Source organism: Agelaius phoeniceus, chromosome 22 (genome assembly GCF_051311805.1).
Source record: "Agelaius phoeniceus isolate bAgePho1 chromosome 22, bAgePho1.hap1, whole genome shotgun sequence".
Classification (NCBI taxonomy): domain Eukaryota; kingdom Metazoa; phylum Chordata; class Aves; order Passeriformes; family Icteridae; genus Agelaius; species Agelaius phoeniceus.
Genome location: NC_135286.1, coordinates 5,550,049 through 5,562,815, shown reverse-complemented (window position 1 = coordinate 5,562,815; position 12,767 = coordinate 5,550,049). Strand labels below are relative to the sequence as shown.

Sequence of the window (12,767 nt, the reverse complement as noted above, 5' to 3'; positions counted from 1 at the left end):
TCTGCCTCCCTGCCTGCCAACCACCAAACTTCCTTCCCCATGGCTGTCCAAGGGTTGATCCTGTGGTTTCCAGCCACATGGAGAGTTTGGATGTGCCTCACAGCACTGAGGGGAAGAAAAAAAGAAGTGTTTGTGGCTAAAAATGATGGTCAGGAATTTGTAAGAGGCGATCCTGGGAACCAAAGCTCCTCCGGGCTGGGAGGCAGTGAATGCTCGGGGTTGGGTTTCAGCTGGAGGGAAGGAGCTGAGACAAAGCCTCCTCCAGGTTTGTGTTTTCCCATTGCTGGGTTTCCTGTGCTCCTGACAGGGATTTTGGGCCCATTCTGGGGCTCTCAGGTCTCTGGTGTTCACAGGGGTCCCAGGATGAGGGAAGAGATAAGAATGTTGACTCCATGCTTCAGAAGGCTGATTTGTTATTTACTGATATATATTATATTAAAAGAAAATGATATACTGAAAGAATAGAAGGAAGGATTTCATCAGAAGGCCAGCAAAGAAAGGAATGGAATGATAATAAAATCTTGTGACTGCTCACAGCCTCGACACAGGTGGCTGTCATTGCTCATCAAGTAAAAACCATTTCACATGCTGGGTAAACAATTCTCCAGATCACATTCCAAAGCAGCAAAACATGGAGAAGCTGAAACTTCCCAGCTTCTCAGGAGAAAAGATCCTAATGAAAGGAGTTCTCATGAAATATGTCTGTGACACAGGGTGACACCAGCCCTGCCAAGGCTGTGCCAGCTCCTCCTGCTCTGACAAGGGTTTGCAGTGCTGGTCCCAGATCTGCCAGCAGGAAACACCAAAGAACCTTTCAAAAACGCACCAAAGAGCTGGATTTTGATTTCTGTGTGTGTGTTTGAAAGGATTGTTCCCTAAATCAGTGTCTGGGCTCATGATGGCCATTAACCCCTGCATTCCCAATCATTCCAGCATAGAGGGGAGCGTGGCACTGCAGGGCTGGGAGCTGCTAAGGATGGGATTAGGATGGGCTGGGATAAGGATGGGATTAGGATGGGATAAGGATGGGATTAGGATGGGATTAGGATGGGATTAGGATGGGATTAGGATGGGATTAGGAATTACTCAGGGCTCTGAAGAGAAGCCCAGATTGCTGCCACAAACCCACAAACCCAGCTGTGGCTATCCCCAGGTCTGCTTGCAGCAAACCTCGTGGAGCAGGGAAGGTCCTGTGCCAGGGTAAATCCTCACATGGAGTGAGCTGCTCTTGTCCTGTTTCTTCAAGTTTTCCTGATGTTTACATTCTTGTAACAAACTTTCTCACACACTTTATGTAAATAACTTACTGTTTTGCATTCTTTAATGGAGGAAATTTGATGGACTGTTGGTTTGTCCAGTGTCATTGGAGAGGTGGCACTGTCACCAATCCACTGTCACTTTTGGAAATCTATAATATATAATATATTATCTATATTTTATATATATATATAAATATTTTATATATATATAAATCTATAAAATATAAATACATATAATATATATAAAATCTATAAAATGAAATATATAATTTATAATCTATAAAATATATGATATATGATATATGATATATATTATATATTATATATTATATATTATATATTATATATTATGTATATATTGTAAATAATATGTAATCTTTTATCTGAGCTATAAATGTAAAGTCAGAAATTAAACTTCCCTCTTTTTTACCTTGAGAGAGCTGCATGTCCACATCGTGTTATTTTTTGTGGCCTGTAGTGACAAGCTGTGCCTGATTTATCTTCCTGATGCAAATCAGATGGGCACAGGAGCAGGGAAATGGGATCACACTGAAGGAATTATGTCCATAAATCTCTTGCAGCCCTCAGAGCAGGCAAATGGCATCTGCAGAGCCTTCTCTGGGTTGTGGCACTGTCACCTCCTGCTGTCTCCTTCCCCTCTGGTTCGGTGTTCCTTGAGAGGAACTTGCTTTTCCTCCCTCTCCCCTCTCCCTGCCTGTTTTCCTCATGGTTTCAGGGAGCTGTGGGGGAATATCTGTGCTGAGCGCTGGCAGGGTGTCAGATGAAGTGCAGTGCCTGATTCCAGATTCAGTCACAGGGCTGTTTTAATGCAGCCTGATGGCTTTAATGAGCCACACAAACATTGCCATGGCAGGCTGGAATTAAGGGCAGTGCAAGTCCAAGGCTGATAAAGGAGCAGTTCCAGGTTTGAAATGGCCAGGTGGGTCCCAGCACACTGACAGGCAGAGGAGGAAGCCTGCAGTACAAACCTGAGCAGAAAAAATCAGGATTCCTGATTCCTTTTGCTCCTCCTGAATCCTTAACACTGCCTGAACAAAGAAGGGACAGGAACCATCCCTAAAAACCTGAGCCCTGGAATCCTTTGGGGTTAATGGAGATAACTGGGCATACTGGGATGGAGACTGGGGCACTGGGGGAGCCCTCCAGACACCAGCTCAGTCCCCTCTGGCCAGATAATGAGAACCTTGTGATGATGGGTGTTGATGTTGGGTTTTTTTAGAGTTTTTTTTTGGGGGTTGGATGGTTGGGAATGGCACAATGGGGTGGCATTGCTGTGACTTCAGTCCCAGCAGAAAAAATGAAGTATTTGAGCCACCAGGTGACCCTGGTGATGACCCAGAGAACTCCTGCTGATGCTGAAGGACACAAACTGTTGGACACCAAAGTCTAGTTTGTGCTACTGCTGCAGACTGGGGCTGTCTGAACACTCAGTTTTCCTCTCTTTCCTCTAATCTGTGTCCAAAACTGAACCCATGACCTCACCCCTGAGCTCAGGAGGAGCTCAATCCCCTCTGAGCATCTCAGGAGCAGCTCAATCCTCTCTGAGCATCTCAGGAGCAGCTCAGGCTCCTCTGAGCACCTCAATCCCCATCTCAGCACCTCAGGAGCAGCTCATCCCCCCCTGAATGTCTCAGGAGCATCTCATGCTCCTCTGAGCATCTCAGGAGCAGCTCATTTCCCTCTGAGCAGCTCAGGAGCAGCTCATGCTCCTCTGAGCATCTCAGGAGCAGCTCAATCCCCTCTGAGCATCTCAGGAGCAGCTCAGGCTCCTCTGAGCACCTCCCACAGCCCTGAACAGATCCAAGGGGCTCAGCCAGGACTGGGAAGGGCTCAGTCCCAGCTCACTGCCTGCAGCCAGCAGGATCAGCCTGAATTTCAGCTCCCCCAGACACCCCTGTAGAGCTGGAACTGCCTGGGCTCTTCCTGAGGGAAAGGAATAAAGTGTGGGGGAGATCCAGGGGTCCCTGCAGTGGGACTCACCCACTTCCAACCCCACCCTACAGGCAGCTGGGAGGGGTTTCCATGGGTGCATCCTGTGCAGGCTGTGCCATTCCCATCCTCTCAATTCTGGGCTGGTCTTTGTGTGGTTTTTAAACTCAAGTTTTAAATGAGCCTTGTTTTTTGGTTTTTTTTTTACATTATAAATACATAAGTTTTAGTATTTATCATATATTCACTTACTGAAGTGCTCAATCTATTGCAGTGCAGCTGTTTCTGTTCAAGTTTCTCCTCAGTCTGGCTGCTGTTTTCTCACCCTTCTGGTTTGGAATAGGCTTCACTGGGAAGACACTAAAACCTGACTGATGGTGTTGGATGCCTTTGGATCTCCTATTAAGAGGCTTTAGACAGCCTGATTTTTCCAGGGTGGATGTTTGGAGATATCTGAAGACCAGACTTAATTCCTCCTGGGTAGAAAAATGACTTGCAAGAAGTGCCATGCTTTAAAAATTTGGCCTCTTTAAGATCTGAGGGGAGCAATTTGGTGTTACCTTATTCTTCTTGTGCTGCAAGTACAGGAAATTGCAGCCTTCATTTGCTGAGCAGCAGGAGGCTGGAAGATTTGTCTCAGTCTTATAAGGGTTTTTCAACCCCCCCATCCTGCAGCCTTCCCCGTGCACTCATGCCTGGACAGAAAATCAAATCTGTAATGGGAAGGAAGGATGACCAACCTCATTCTCTTTTAGGGGAAACCTAAATCGTGATCCTGTGCCAAAGATAAAAGAGCCTGGAGTCTGCAGTGTTTACATTTAGTGGTAGCACCATTCATTTATTAGAAATAAGGATGTTTTCTTCTCATTGTGTCCATTCTGGGTGTGTCATTCAGGCTGTGCGGGGCTCACAGGGGGGTTTGTGGCACTGGTGACATCTCAGGTGGCAGCCTGGAGGGTGGGAGGTCCCAGGAGCTTTGCCTGGGATGAGTTGTGCCAGCACCTGCAGAGGCAGCCTGGGCATGTTTGAAATGGCAGGGACTGAGAGGCAGCTGGGCTGGCCTGGGATAAACCCTGTCCAGCCTGGCCTGGGATAAACTCTGTCCAGCCTGGCCTGGGATAAACCCTGTCCAGCCTGGCCTAGGCCAAACTCTGTCCAGCCTGGCCTGGGATAAACCCTGTCCAGCCTGGCCTGGAACAAACTCTGTCCAGCCTGGCCTGGGATAAACCCTGTCCAGCCTGGCCTAGGCCAAACCCTGTCCAGCCTGGCCTGGGATAAACTCTGTCCAGCCTGGCCTGGGATAAACTCTGTCCAGCCTGGCCTGGGCCAAACCCTGCCCAGCCTGGCCTGGGATAAACTCTACCCAGCTTGGCCTGGGCCAAACCCTGTCAAGCCTGGCCTGGGCCAAACTCTGTCCAGACTGGCCTAGGCCAAACTCTGTCCAGCCTGGCCTGGGCCAAACCCTGTCAAGCCTGGCCTAGGCCAAACTCTGCCCAGCCTGGCCTGGGATAAACTCTGTCCAGCCTGGCCTGGAATAAACTCTGTCCAGCCTGGCCTGGGATAAACCCTGTCCAGCCTGGCCTAGGCCAAACTCTGTCTAGCCTGGCCTGGGATAAACCCTGTCCATCTTGCTCTGGGCCAAACTCTGTCCAGCCTGGCCTGGAACAAACCCTGTCCAGCCTGGCCTGGGATAAACTCTACCCAGCTTGGCCTGGGCCAAATCCTGTCAAGCCTGGCCTGGGCCAAACTCTGTCCAGCCTGGCCTAGGCCAAACTCTGTCCAGCCTGGCCTGGGCCAAACCCTGTCAAGCCTGGCCTGGGATAAACTCTGTCCAGCCTGGCCTGGGCCAAACCCTGTCAAGCCTGGCCTGGGCCAAACCCTGTCCAGCCTGGCCTAGGCCAAACTCTGTCCAGCCTGGCCTGGGATAAACTCTGTCCAGCCTGGCCTGGGATAAACTCTGTCCAGCCTGGCCTGGGTGCTTCAGTTTGTGTTTGAGGATGGGGCACAGCAGCACAGTGGGGTGTCCCCATGACTCTGTCCACTCTGGCCTGGGCCAAAACTTGTCCAGCGTGGCCTGGGATAAACTGTCCATCCTGCCCTGGGCCAAATTCTGTCCAGCCTGGCCCAGGACAAACTCTCTCCAGCCGGGGATAAACTCTGTACAGCCTGGCCTGGAACAAACTCTGTACAGCCTGGCCTGGGCCAAACCCTGTCCAGCCTGGCCTGGGTGCCTCAGTTTGTGGTTGAGGATGGGGCACAGCAGCACAGTGGGGTGTCCCCGTGTCCCAGCTCAGCTTTGGGCTCTTGGTGGTCACAGAGCAGCAGATTCAGGACATGAGACCATCCTGGATGTGTCTGGAAGCACCTGGGCACGAGCTTTGGGTGCTAATTCACATTTAGCCAATTCCCCAGAGCTACCAAACAGCAACCAAGACCTGTGGTGTCAATAACACTCTGAACTAACCCAGCAAAGTTGTGACTTCTTCTGTTGAGGTGGGAATCTTCTTTTTTTTTTTTTTTTCTTTTTTTTTTTTTTTCCCCTTTATCACGCCACCTGTTGCTCATAGGTACAAATCAAACGAAGAGTATGTGTATGTGCGAGGCCGTGGAAGAGGGAAGTATGTTTGTGAGGAGTGTGGAATTCGCTGCAAGAAACCCAGCATGCTGAAGAAACACATTCGCACGCACACAGACGTCAGGCCGTACGTCTGCAAGTACTGTAACTTTGCTTTTAAAACCAAAGGTAAGCCACAGCCAGCTGCCAGCTCCTCTGCTCAGGGTGCTGGCACTGCCAGCCTGCTGGGGGCACCCACAAAGGGAGAGGGAAGGCATTGCCAGGGGCTGGCAAAGCCCCCCAGCTGGAGGGAGGGGGATGAGGGAGTTGGAAATTGGTTGGTGTTTCCAGAAGAGCATCCCTGCCATCCTCCTTGTGCTTGTCCAAGGGGAAAGTCCTGGAATGCAGCTTCTCTGGCAGGGCTTTCTGAGCAAAACCAGCCCAGGAGCTCCAGGCTGAGTCCCTGGATCCAGGCTCTGGGGGGCCTCTCCTGCTGCTCTGCCCATTCTCATCCTCTGCAGTTGCATGTGGCTTCCACATTCTCTGCATCACATCAAAGGACCTTTTCCCCAAAGGTTTTCATCCCAGGACATTGAGCCATCAATGCCACCAGGTGTGCTCTGCCATAGCCTCAGCGAGGGTGTCAGTGAGAGCAGGCAGGAGCCTAAACCACAGGCAAAATAGAAATTCATTCCATGAGGAACGGGGAATGGGACCTTCCAAATGGGCCAGAGGTGCCTTTAACTTCTTGTAGGGGTCTGGCAGCGTGGGTTGGACAAAGGTCTGGTGGCAGCAAGTCTTGGGATAAAGCAGCAACAAGTGTGGGGCTCGGGTTCCTGCTTACAGCTTGGCAGAGCTCAGGGAGCCTTTGGACAATGCTTTTGGGCACATTTAGGGGTTTTGGGGGCTAGTCTGTCTTGGTTTGGAAAGCCAGGTGTCTGCTAAGGAAGGCAGGAGCCTCCCCTGAAATGGAAAATGTAAACCCTCCCCACCCCTCTGAATTGCTGTAAATTTTAAATTAAGGGGCTCTCAGGCAAAAATATGGGAGCAGGAAATAACAGTTCTTTACTAGGGAAAGGAAAAAAAAAAGGCTAAAATAAAGAATGCAGTGAACTAAAGCAACAGTGGCAGAGTCAGAACCCAGCCTGACACCCTGTGGGTCAGGCTGGTGGCAGCAGAACCATTGGAATTGTGGCTCAGCCCTCCTGCAGTGCCAGGGCTGGTTCTGCTGGAGCAGGGATCCTGGAGAAAGGTGCAGTCTCTGCCTCTGCAGATGCAGGGCAAGAGGCAGCTGCTGTTCCTCTGGGCAATGCAGTGCAGAAGCCGTGCTGGTGTTCCAGAATCTCCAGATTCTATCCGGGTAGGAATGCTTGGCTCCTCCCTCTGGGCTCCCATCTGCCAATGGGATGCTGTAGTTCTTATCAGCCATGCAGGGACATTCCATAGCTGTTATCAGCAGGTGTCCCCTCCCGAGGGAGGAGTGATTGTGGTCACTCAGAGAGAGAGATAAGGCAAACTGCCCACTTGACAAAGGTAATCTGCCATGCAGATGGCAATGGAAAACATCTTGCATTGCAATCTGGAACACTGTCCCATGCAGGAGCTGGACTGGGTGACCCCTGTGGGTCCCTCCCAGCTAAGGGAGTCCCAAAACACCCATTGTTGTCTGTAGCTCCATCAGTCTCAGAGGGTGGCACAGCTGGGAGGGCTCAGTGCCCAGGAGGAGCTGGTGTCACCCAGGCAGTGGCACAGCGTGGCTGTGGGCAGGGCACAGTGTGCTGTGTGCTCTGTGGCACCTGTGCTGGCCTGGGGGGCAGAGCAGGACAAGGAAGTGACTCGGGGGGGCAGTACCTGGAGCTGGTGGCTTTGCTGGGAAGGCTGTGGGGATTTCTGGCTGCCAACGTGCTGGGGGTCACTGGCACTGGGGCAGAAGGGGAAGTGGCACCGGGTTTGAGGCCAGATTCTCATGCTGCACATCCCAGCGCCGGTTCTTCCTCTCCCTCCCATCCTGGAGCTGTTTCTGATTCATTTCCTTTCTCGTCCCCTCTTGCTTTGACTTCGTTCCGAGGTTTCCCTTGGGGAGCTGAGCCCGCTCAGCCTCTCCCATCACCTCACCTCACTCCCACCATGCTTCTGTAGGGCTTTTGCCCAGGGTGATGGCATCAAACCATCCTCTCCACCACCTCTCTGGCTGCTTTGCTCTTCATCTCTGCTCCCTTGAAGGCCACAATCTGTCAGCTCTGGCTGCACATGGCAAACAGACCCTTCCCTTCTTCTGCTTGGCATGGCCAAGGGAGCATGGAAATGCTTCCTACCTTCCTTCCTTCCTTCCATGGAACAAAAATCATCCACACTCTGCTGGGATTTCAGTGGCAAAGCACCTGTTTGCCCATGGGGGCATGGAATGGGCAGAACTCCCCTGGATCGGGGGATTTATGGAGAAATGCTTGCATGGTGGTGACTTGGAATTGCATGAGAATGGTTCTTGGCTGGGAGGGTGAAGGGCAGAGCCTGGGGTGTGCTCAGAGTGCCCAGAAATGGGAGAAAAACTCTTTGGGGGGCACAAGGAGCTTTGGAAGAGCTGGAAGGGGTGAAGGGGACAGCCTGGGGGGTGCTCAGAGTGCCCAAAAATGGGACAAAAGCTGGCTGGGGGGTGCTCAGAGTGCCCAAAAATGGGACAAAAGCTGGCTGGGGGGCACAAGGAGATCTGCAAGAACTGGGAGGGGTGAAGGACAGAGACTTGGGTGTGCTCAGACTGCCCAGGAATGGGAGGCAAAATGTTTGGGGGGCACAAGGAGCTCTGGAAGAGCTGGGAAGGGTGAAGGGCAGAGCCTGGGGTGTGCTCAGAGTGCCCAAAAATGGGAGAAAAACTGGTTGAGGGGCACAAGGAGATTTCAAAGAGCTGGGAAGGGTGAAGGGAAGAGTTCTGGGGTGTGCTCAGAGTGCTCAGAAATGGGACAAAAGCTCTTTGGAGGGCACAAGGAGATCTGGAAGAGCTGGGAAGGGTGAAGGGCAGAGCCTGGGGTGTGCTCAGACTGCCCAAAAATGGGAGAAAAGCCGTTTGGGAGATCTGGAAAAGTGGGAAAAAGCTCTGTGTGTGTTGACAAAAGCATCAGCTGGTGACAGAGAGTCATCACCAACCAGAGTTTGAGATCACTTAAAAAATCACCAGGAAGGGCAGGAAGAAAATCCATTTTTTTTTTCTCATGCCCCTGCCAGTGATTTTTAAAAGCAATTTCAAACTCTGCTCATGCCAAGTGACCCAGAGGAGCGGGGGCTTTGCAGAGCTGCTGTTCCCAGCTCATTTTCGGTGGGGTTTGTCTCATTTTGGCTCCTCCCTGGGCTGGGTGGGGTTGGCAGCCCCGGGCACGCAGAATGCGGGAGCTGCAGCTCTCCCTCCTGCACAAACACGGAGCTTTTTTAGAAATCAGCTTTCCAGAGTTAATTTTAGCCTTCAGCATCAGCTCCAGGGGGAGGTCTGTGGAGCTGGCTTCGTTTTGGCTGGGGTAGATCTCTCCAGCATGATCTAATGCTCTAAACTCTCCAGTAGGCTGGAAGCAGTTAAATGGGATTTTATTGTTATTATTATTATTATTATTTTTAATGAGGAGCTTTATCTGGTTAAAATGTACCTCACCCCCCACCCTTCCCCCTCTAGAAAATCCATGTCTGTGTTCCAAGTACTGGGAAAACTTTTGCAACAGAAAATGCTATAAATATTTCCCCTTATTCATTAATTTGCTGCTTTTTGTGCCTTTCTGTCACTGGAAGCAAAGCTGTTCCTTTGGCTTAGAGAACTGCAGGGAAATTTTATTTTTTTATTATTTTAAAGCAAATCCGTGAGATTAATTTTGGGGGTTTTTTTGGTGTCTGTGCTCGTTTTGCTGATGGGAACAACAGCCTTGGAAATTTGGTTTGCAGAGATTTGTTTGATTTGGTGTTTCTGGAGCAGATCTAAAGGTGCCTCTTTAATGAGGTGTCTCTCCCTCCCCTGCGGCGGAGCTTTGTGCCTGTGGCCTCCAAAAGGGTCTTTAAAGGAGGCTCAGCAGCTTCTGCATTGTTTTCTGGGCAGGAAGGAAATAAGAAAAAGCTGGTTTCCCTTTCAGGAAGGTTGGGAAGAGCTTTTCCCTTCCCCTCTCTCACTGCTGCTGGGATGAGGGGCAGTGCTGGCACATTAATTCCCTTTCCCAGTTATTATTATTATTATTATTACTTTCCAGTTATTTTCCCTCCTCCTTCAGACCCACATCAGCCTCTCCCAGGGTCCTGATTGCTTCCAGTGCCCTCAGAAATTCTGGATAAAATGTTTGGAACAGCTCTGAGGTCAGGAGGGATGAGGAGCTCCAGTTTAATTTAAAGGGAGCTGGAGATCCCCCATTTCACACCCTGTGCCACTCACCCTTCCCAGCCTCCAGACTGCTCAGCCAGAGCCTTCAATAAATTCATTTTCAGTTCCTTAAATCAGCCCCTGCCAGCACTGAGGGCACTGCACATGTGAATATATTGAATATATTAAATTCAATGCATTAAATGCATTCCCCCCAGCCCTTAAAGGGCTGCACAGTTTGTTGTTATTGCAGCTCCAGCAGCCTCAGTCTCCTCTGGAAAGCAGAATTCCCTGCTGGGAGGGCAGGGCACAGGGATGGGCTGAGCATCCCTGGGTGCTGTCCCTGTGCTCCTGGCAATGTCACAAACATCCCCTGGGATGGGGACAGAGTTATCCCCAGGGATTTCCTGCCTGGACATCCCATGGGATGTGGGGCAGGAGCAGAAAATGTCCCAATGGAGCAGCCAGGAGATGAAACACTGAGCAAAAGGGCTCTGGAACTCTCCAGAGAAAGGGAAAAAATCCAGGAATCAGGGCTGGAAGCAAAGGATTGGTGACCTCCAGGGAAATATTCACTGGTGTTTTCTGGAGCCAGTGCAGCCATTAAAGTCTCAGCCCCACTGGGAATTCTGCTCATTTGGAAATCTGCAAATCCTGGGTACCTTTCTGGAATATCAGCTTTTGGCTGGAGAGGTTTGATCCAGGAGGTGGCTGATGGTTTATGGCCTGTGTGGATCCAGGCAGGCTGCCTGTGCAAATTCACTCCTTTAATCTATATGTCAATAAGGATAAAAGATAATAATCGATTTTCTAAAAGATTGAACTCCTCTGCCCAATGAATTCTGTAAATGAAAGCTTTATTCCTCACAAAGTCTCACTTGGGGACGTCAGCTCCACACCGAGGCCTAAATCAAGGCCTGGGCATTATTTAAATCCCACATAAAACCTGGTTCAAGGATTTATTTGGCACACAGAATATCAGTTATGGCTGGTGTGAGGGCATCCCCCAGCAAAATCACAGAATCCCAGAATGATTTGGGCTGGAAGGAACTTAAATCCCACCCAGGGCCACCCCAGGGCCACCTCCCACTGTGCCAGGTGCTCCCAGCCTGGCCTTGGGCACTGCCAGGGCTCCAGGGGCAGCCACAGCTGCTCTGGGCACCCTGGCAGAGCCCAAACCTCTCCAACCAGGCCTTGCCAGGCTCCAAACCCCTGTGGCAAATGGCACTGGGGGCACCTGGAACCATGCAGGAAATCATTCTTTCCTTGCCTTTCTCCATTTGCTGCAATGGTTTTTGGTGCTGGTTTCCATCCTGGATTGAGGAATGGGAATGCCAGAGTGGTTTGGGTGGGAAGGGATCTTCAATGCCAGCTCATTGCAGCCCAGGGCCACCTCCCACTGTGCCAGGGGCTGCCAGCCCCAATGTCCAGCCTGGCCTTGGGCACTGCCAGGGCTCCAGGGGCAGCCCCAGCTGCTCTGGCAATTCCAGCCCAGCCCCTGCCCACCCTGCCAGGGAACAATTCCCAATTGCCAAGATCCCATCCAGCCCTGCCCTCTGCCACTGGCAGCCATTCCCTGCCTCCTGGCCCTCCATCCTTGGCCCCAGTCCCTCTGCAGCTCTCCTGGAGCCCCTGCAGGCCCTGCAAGGGCTCTGAGCTCTCCCTGGAGCCTTCTCCTCTCCAGCCTGGCTCCATGGCTGTCTCCTCCTCCCAGAGGAGCTGCTGCTCTCCTGCAAGTGCTTTCCAAGGAGGAATGTGACAATTGTTCATCCTGTGAAGCTCTGGCTCTTTGTGTCACAGTGCTGCCTCCTGCACTCGCTCATTTGTTGGTTTTTTAGGGTTTTTCTTTTTGGTTGTTGCTCAATTGATCAGATTTAACAGCAGAAATAGAAAGGATCATCCCCAGCACAGACAGAATCATTTTCCCAGGAATCTCAATGCTTCAGCTCCCTAAATTCTGCTTTAATTCCTTAAAAAGACGATAATGGCTCTTCCAACAAGAAAAAAAGAATCAATTTCCCTCATGAAATTTAACTGGGAAATAACTTCTAGTCCCTATTAAGCTGCTTTAGGTGCTTTTGGAAGGCCCCAGTCTCAGCTTTCTCCAAACAACACAGGCTTTTAAGCTGCTCTAAGTCCCACTAAGAGCTCCCAGCATGGGCAGAGCTGAGGCAGCTGGAGCTCATAGTTCTGGGCAGGCGTAATGGGAGCTGTGCTCACACTGCCCCTGCTCCTCCTGGGGGCTCAGCATTCCCAGGAATTCCTGAGGGATTTTTTAAATATAGCCAGTTGATTGCAAAGCTGGGAGCTTTTTTTGGTAAACAATCCCCAATAAGGAGCACTTACCTGCTTAGGGTTCAGTGAAATTCCTCTGCTATTTAAATCCAGCTCCCTGCTGCTCTCTCTTGCTCCCTCAAAGATGTTTTTCCATGGTTTCCAAGGAAGCAATGCTGTGTGGTTTTTCTTTTATTTTTTTTTCCTCCTTTTTTTTTTTTTTAACTTGGGAGCCAGAACTCTGCAAGGCTACAAGTAGCTGTGAGTCTTCCCTGGTAGGATTAAATCCAGCTCTCACTTAGCAAAGTGGTGTTGGTTTTACTGGAAATCTGCCGAGCGTTTAATCCTGCCAGCGTTAATTAAGGGCTCTAAAAAAACACAAACTGGAAGAAGAGCCCTGATC

General features: G+C 50.7%; 1 protein-coding gene across 4 annotated transcripts in view; it reads left to right on the top strand.

The window, feature by feature from the left end:
• HIVEP3 (HIVEP zinc finger 3) overlaps nt 1-12,767 on the top strand; it is a 354,592-nt gene that overhangs the window by 319,464 nt on the left and 22,361 nt on the right. For all 4 annotated transcript variants that reach the window (XM_077189804.1, XM_077189805.1, XM_077189806.1 and 1 more), the window contains one exon: nt 5,777-5,952. In XM_077189804.1, the coding sequence (XP_077045919.1) occupies nt 5,777-5,952 (176 nt within the window). The remainder of the gene's footprint in view (nt 1-5,776; nt 5,953-12,767) is intronic.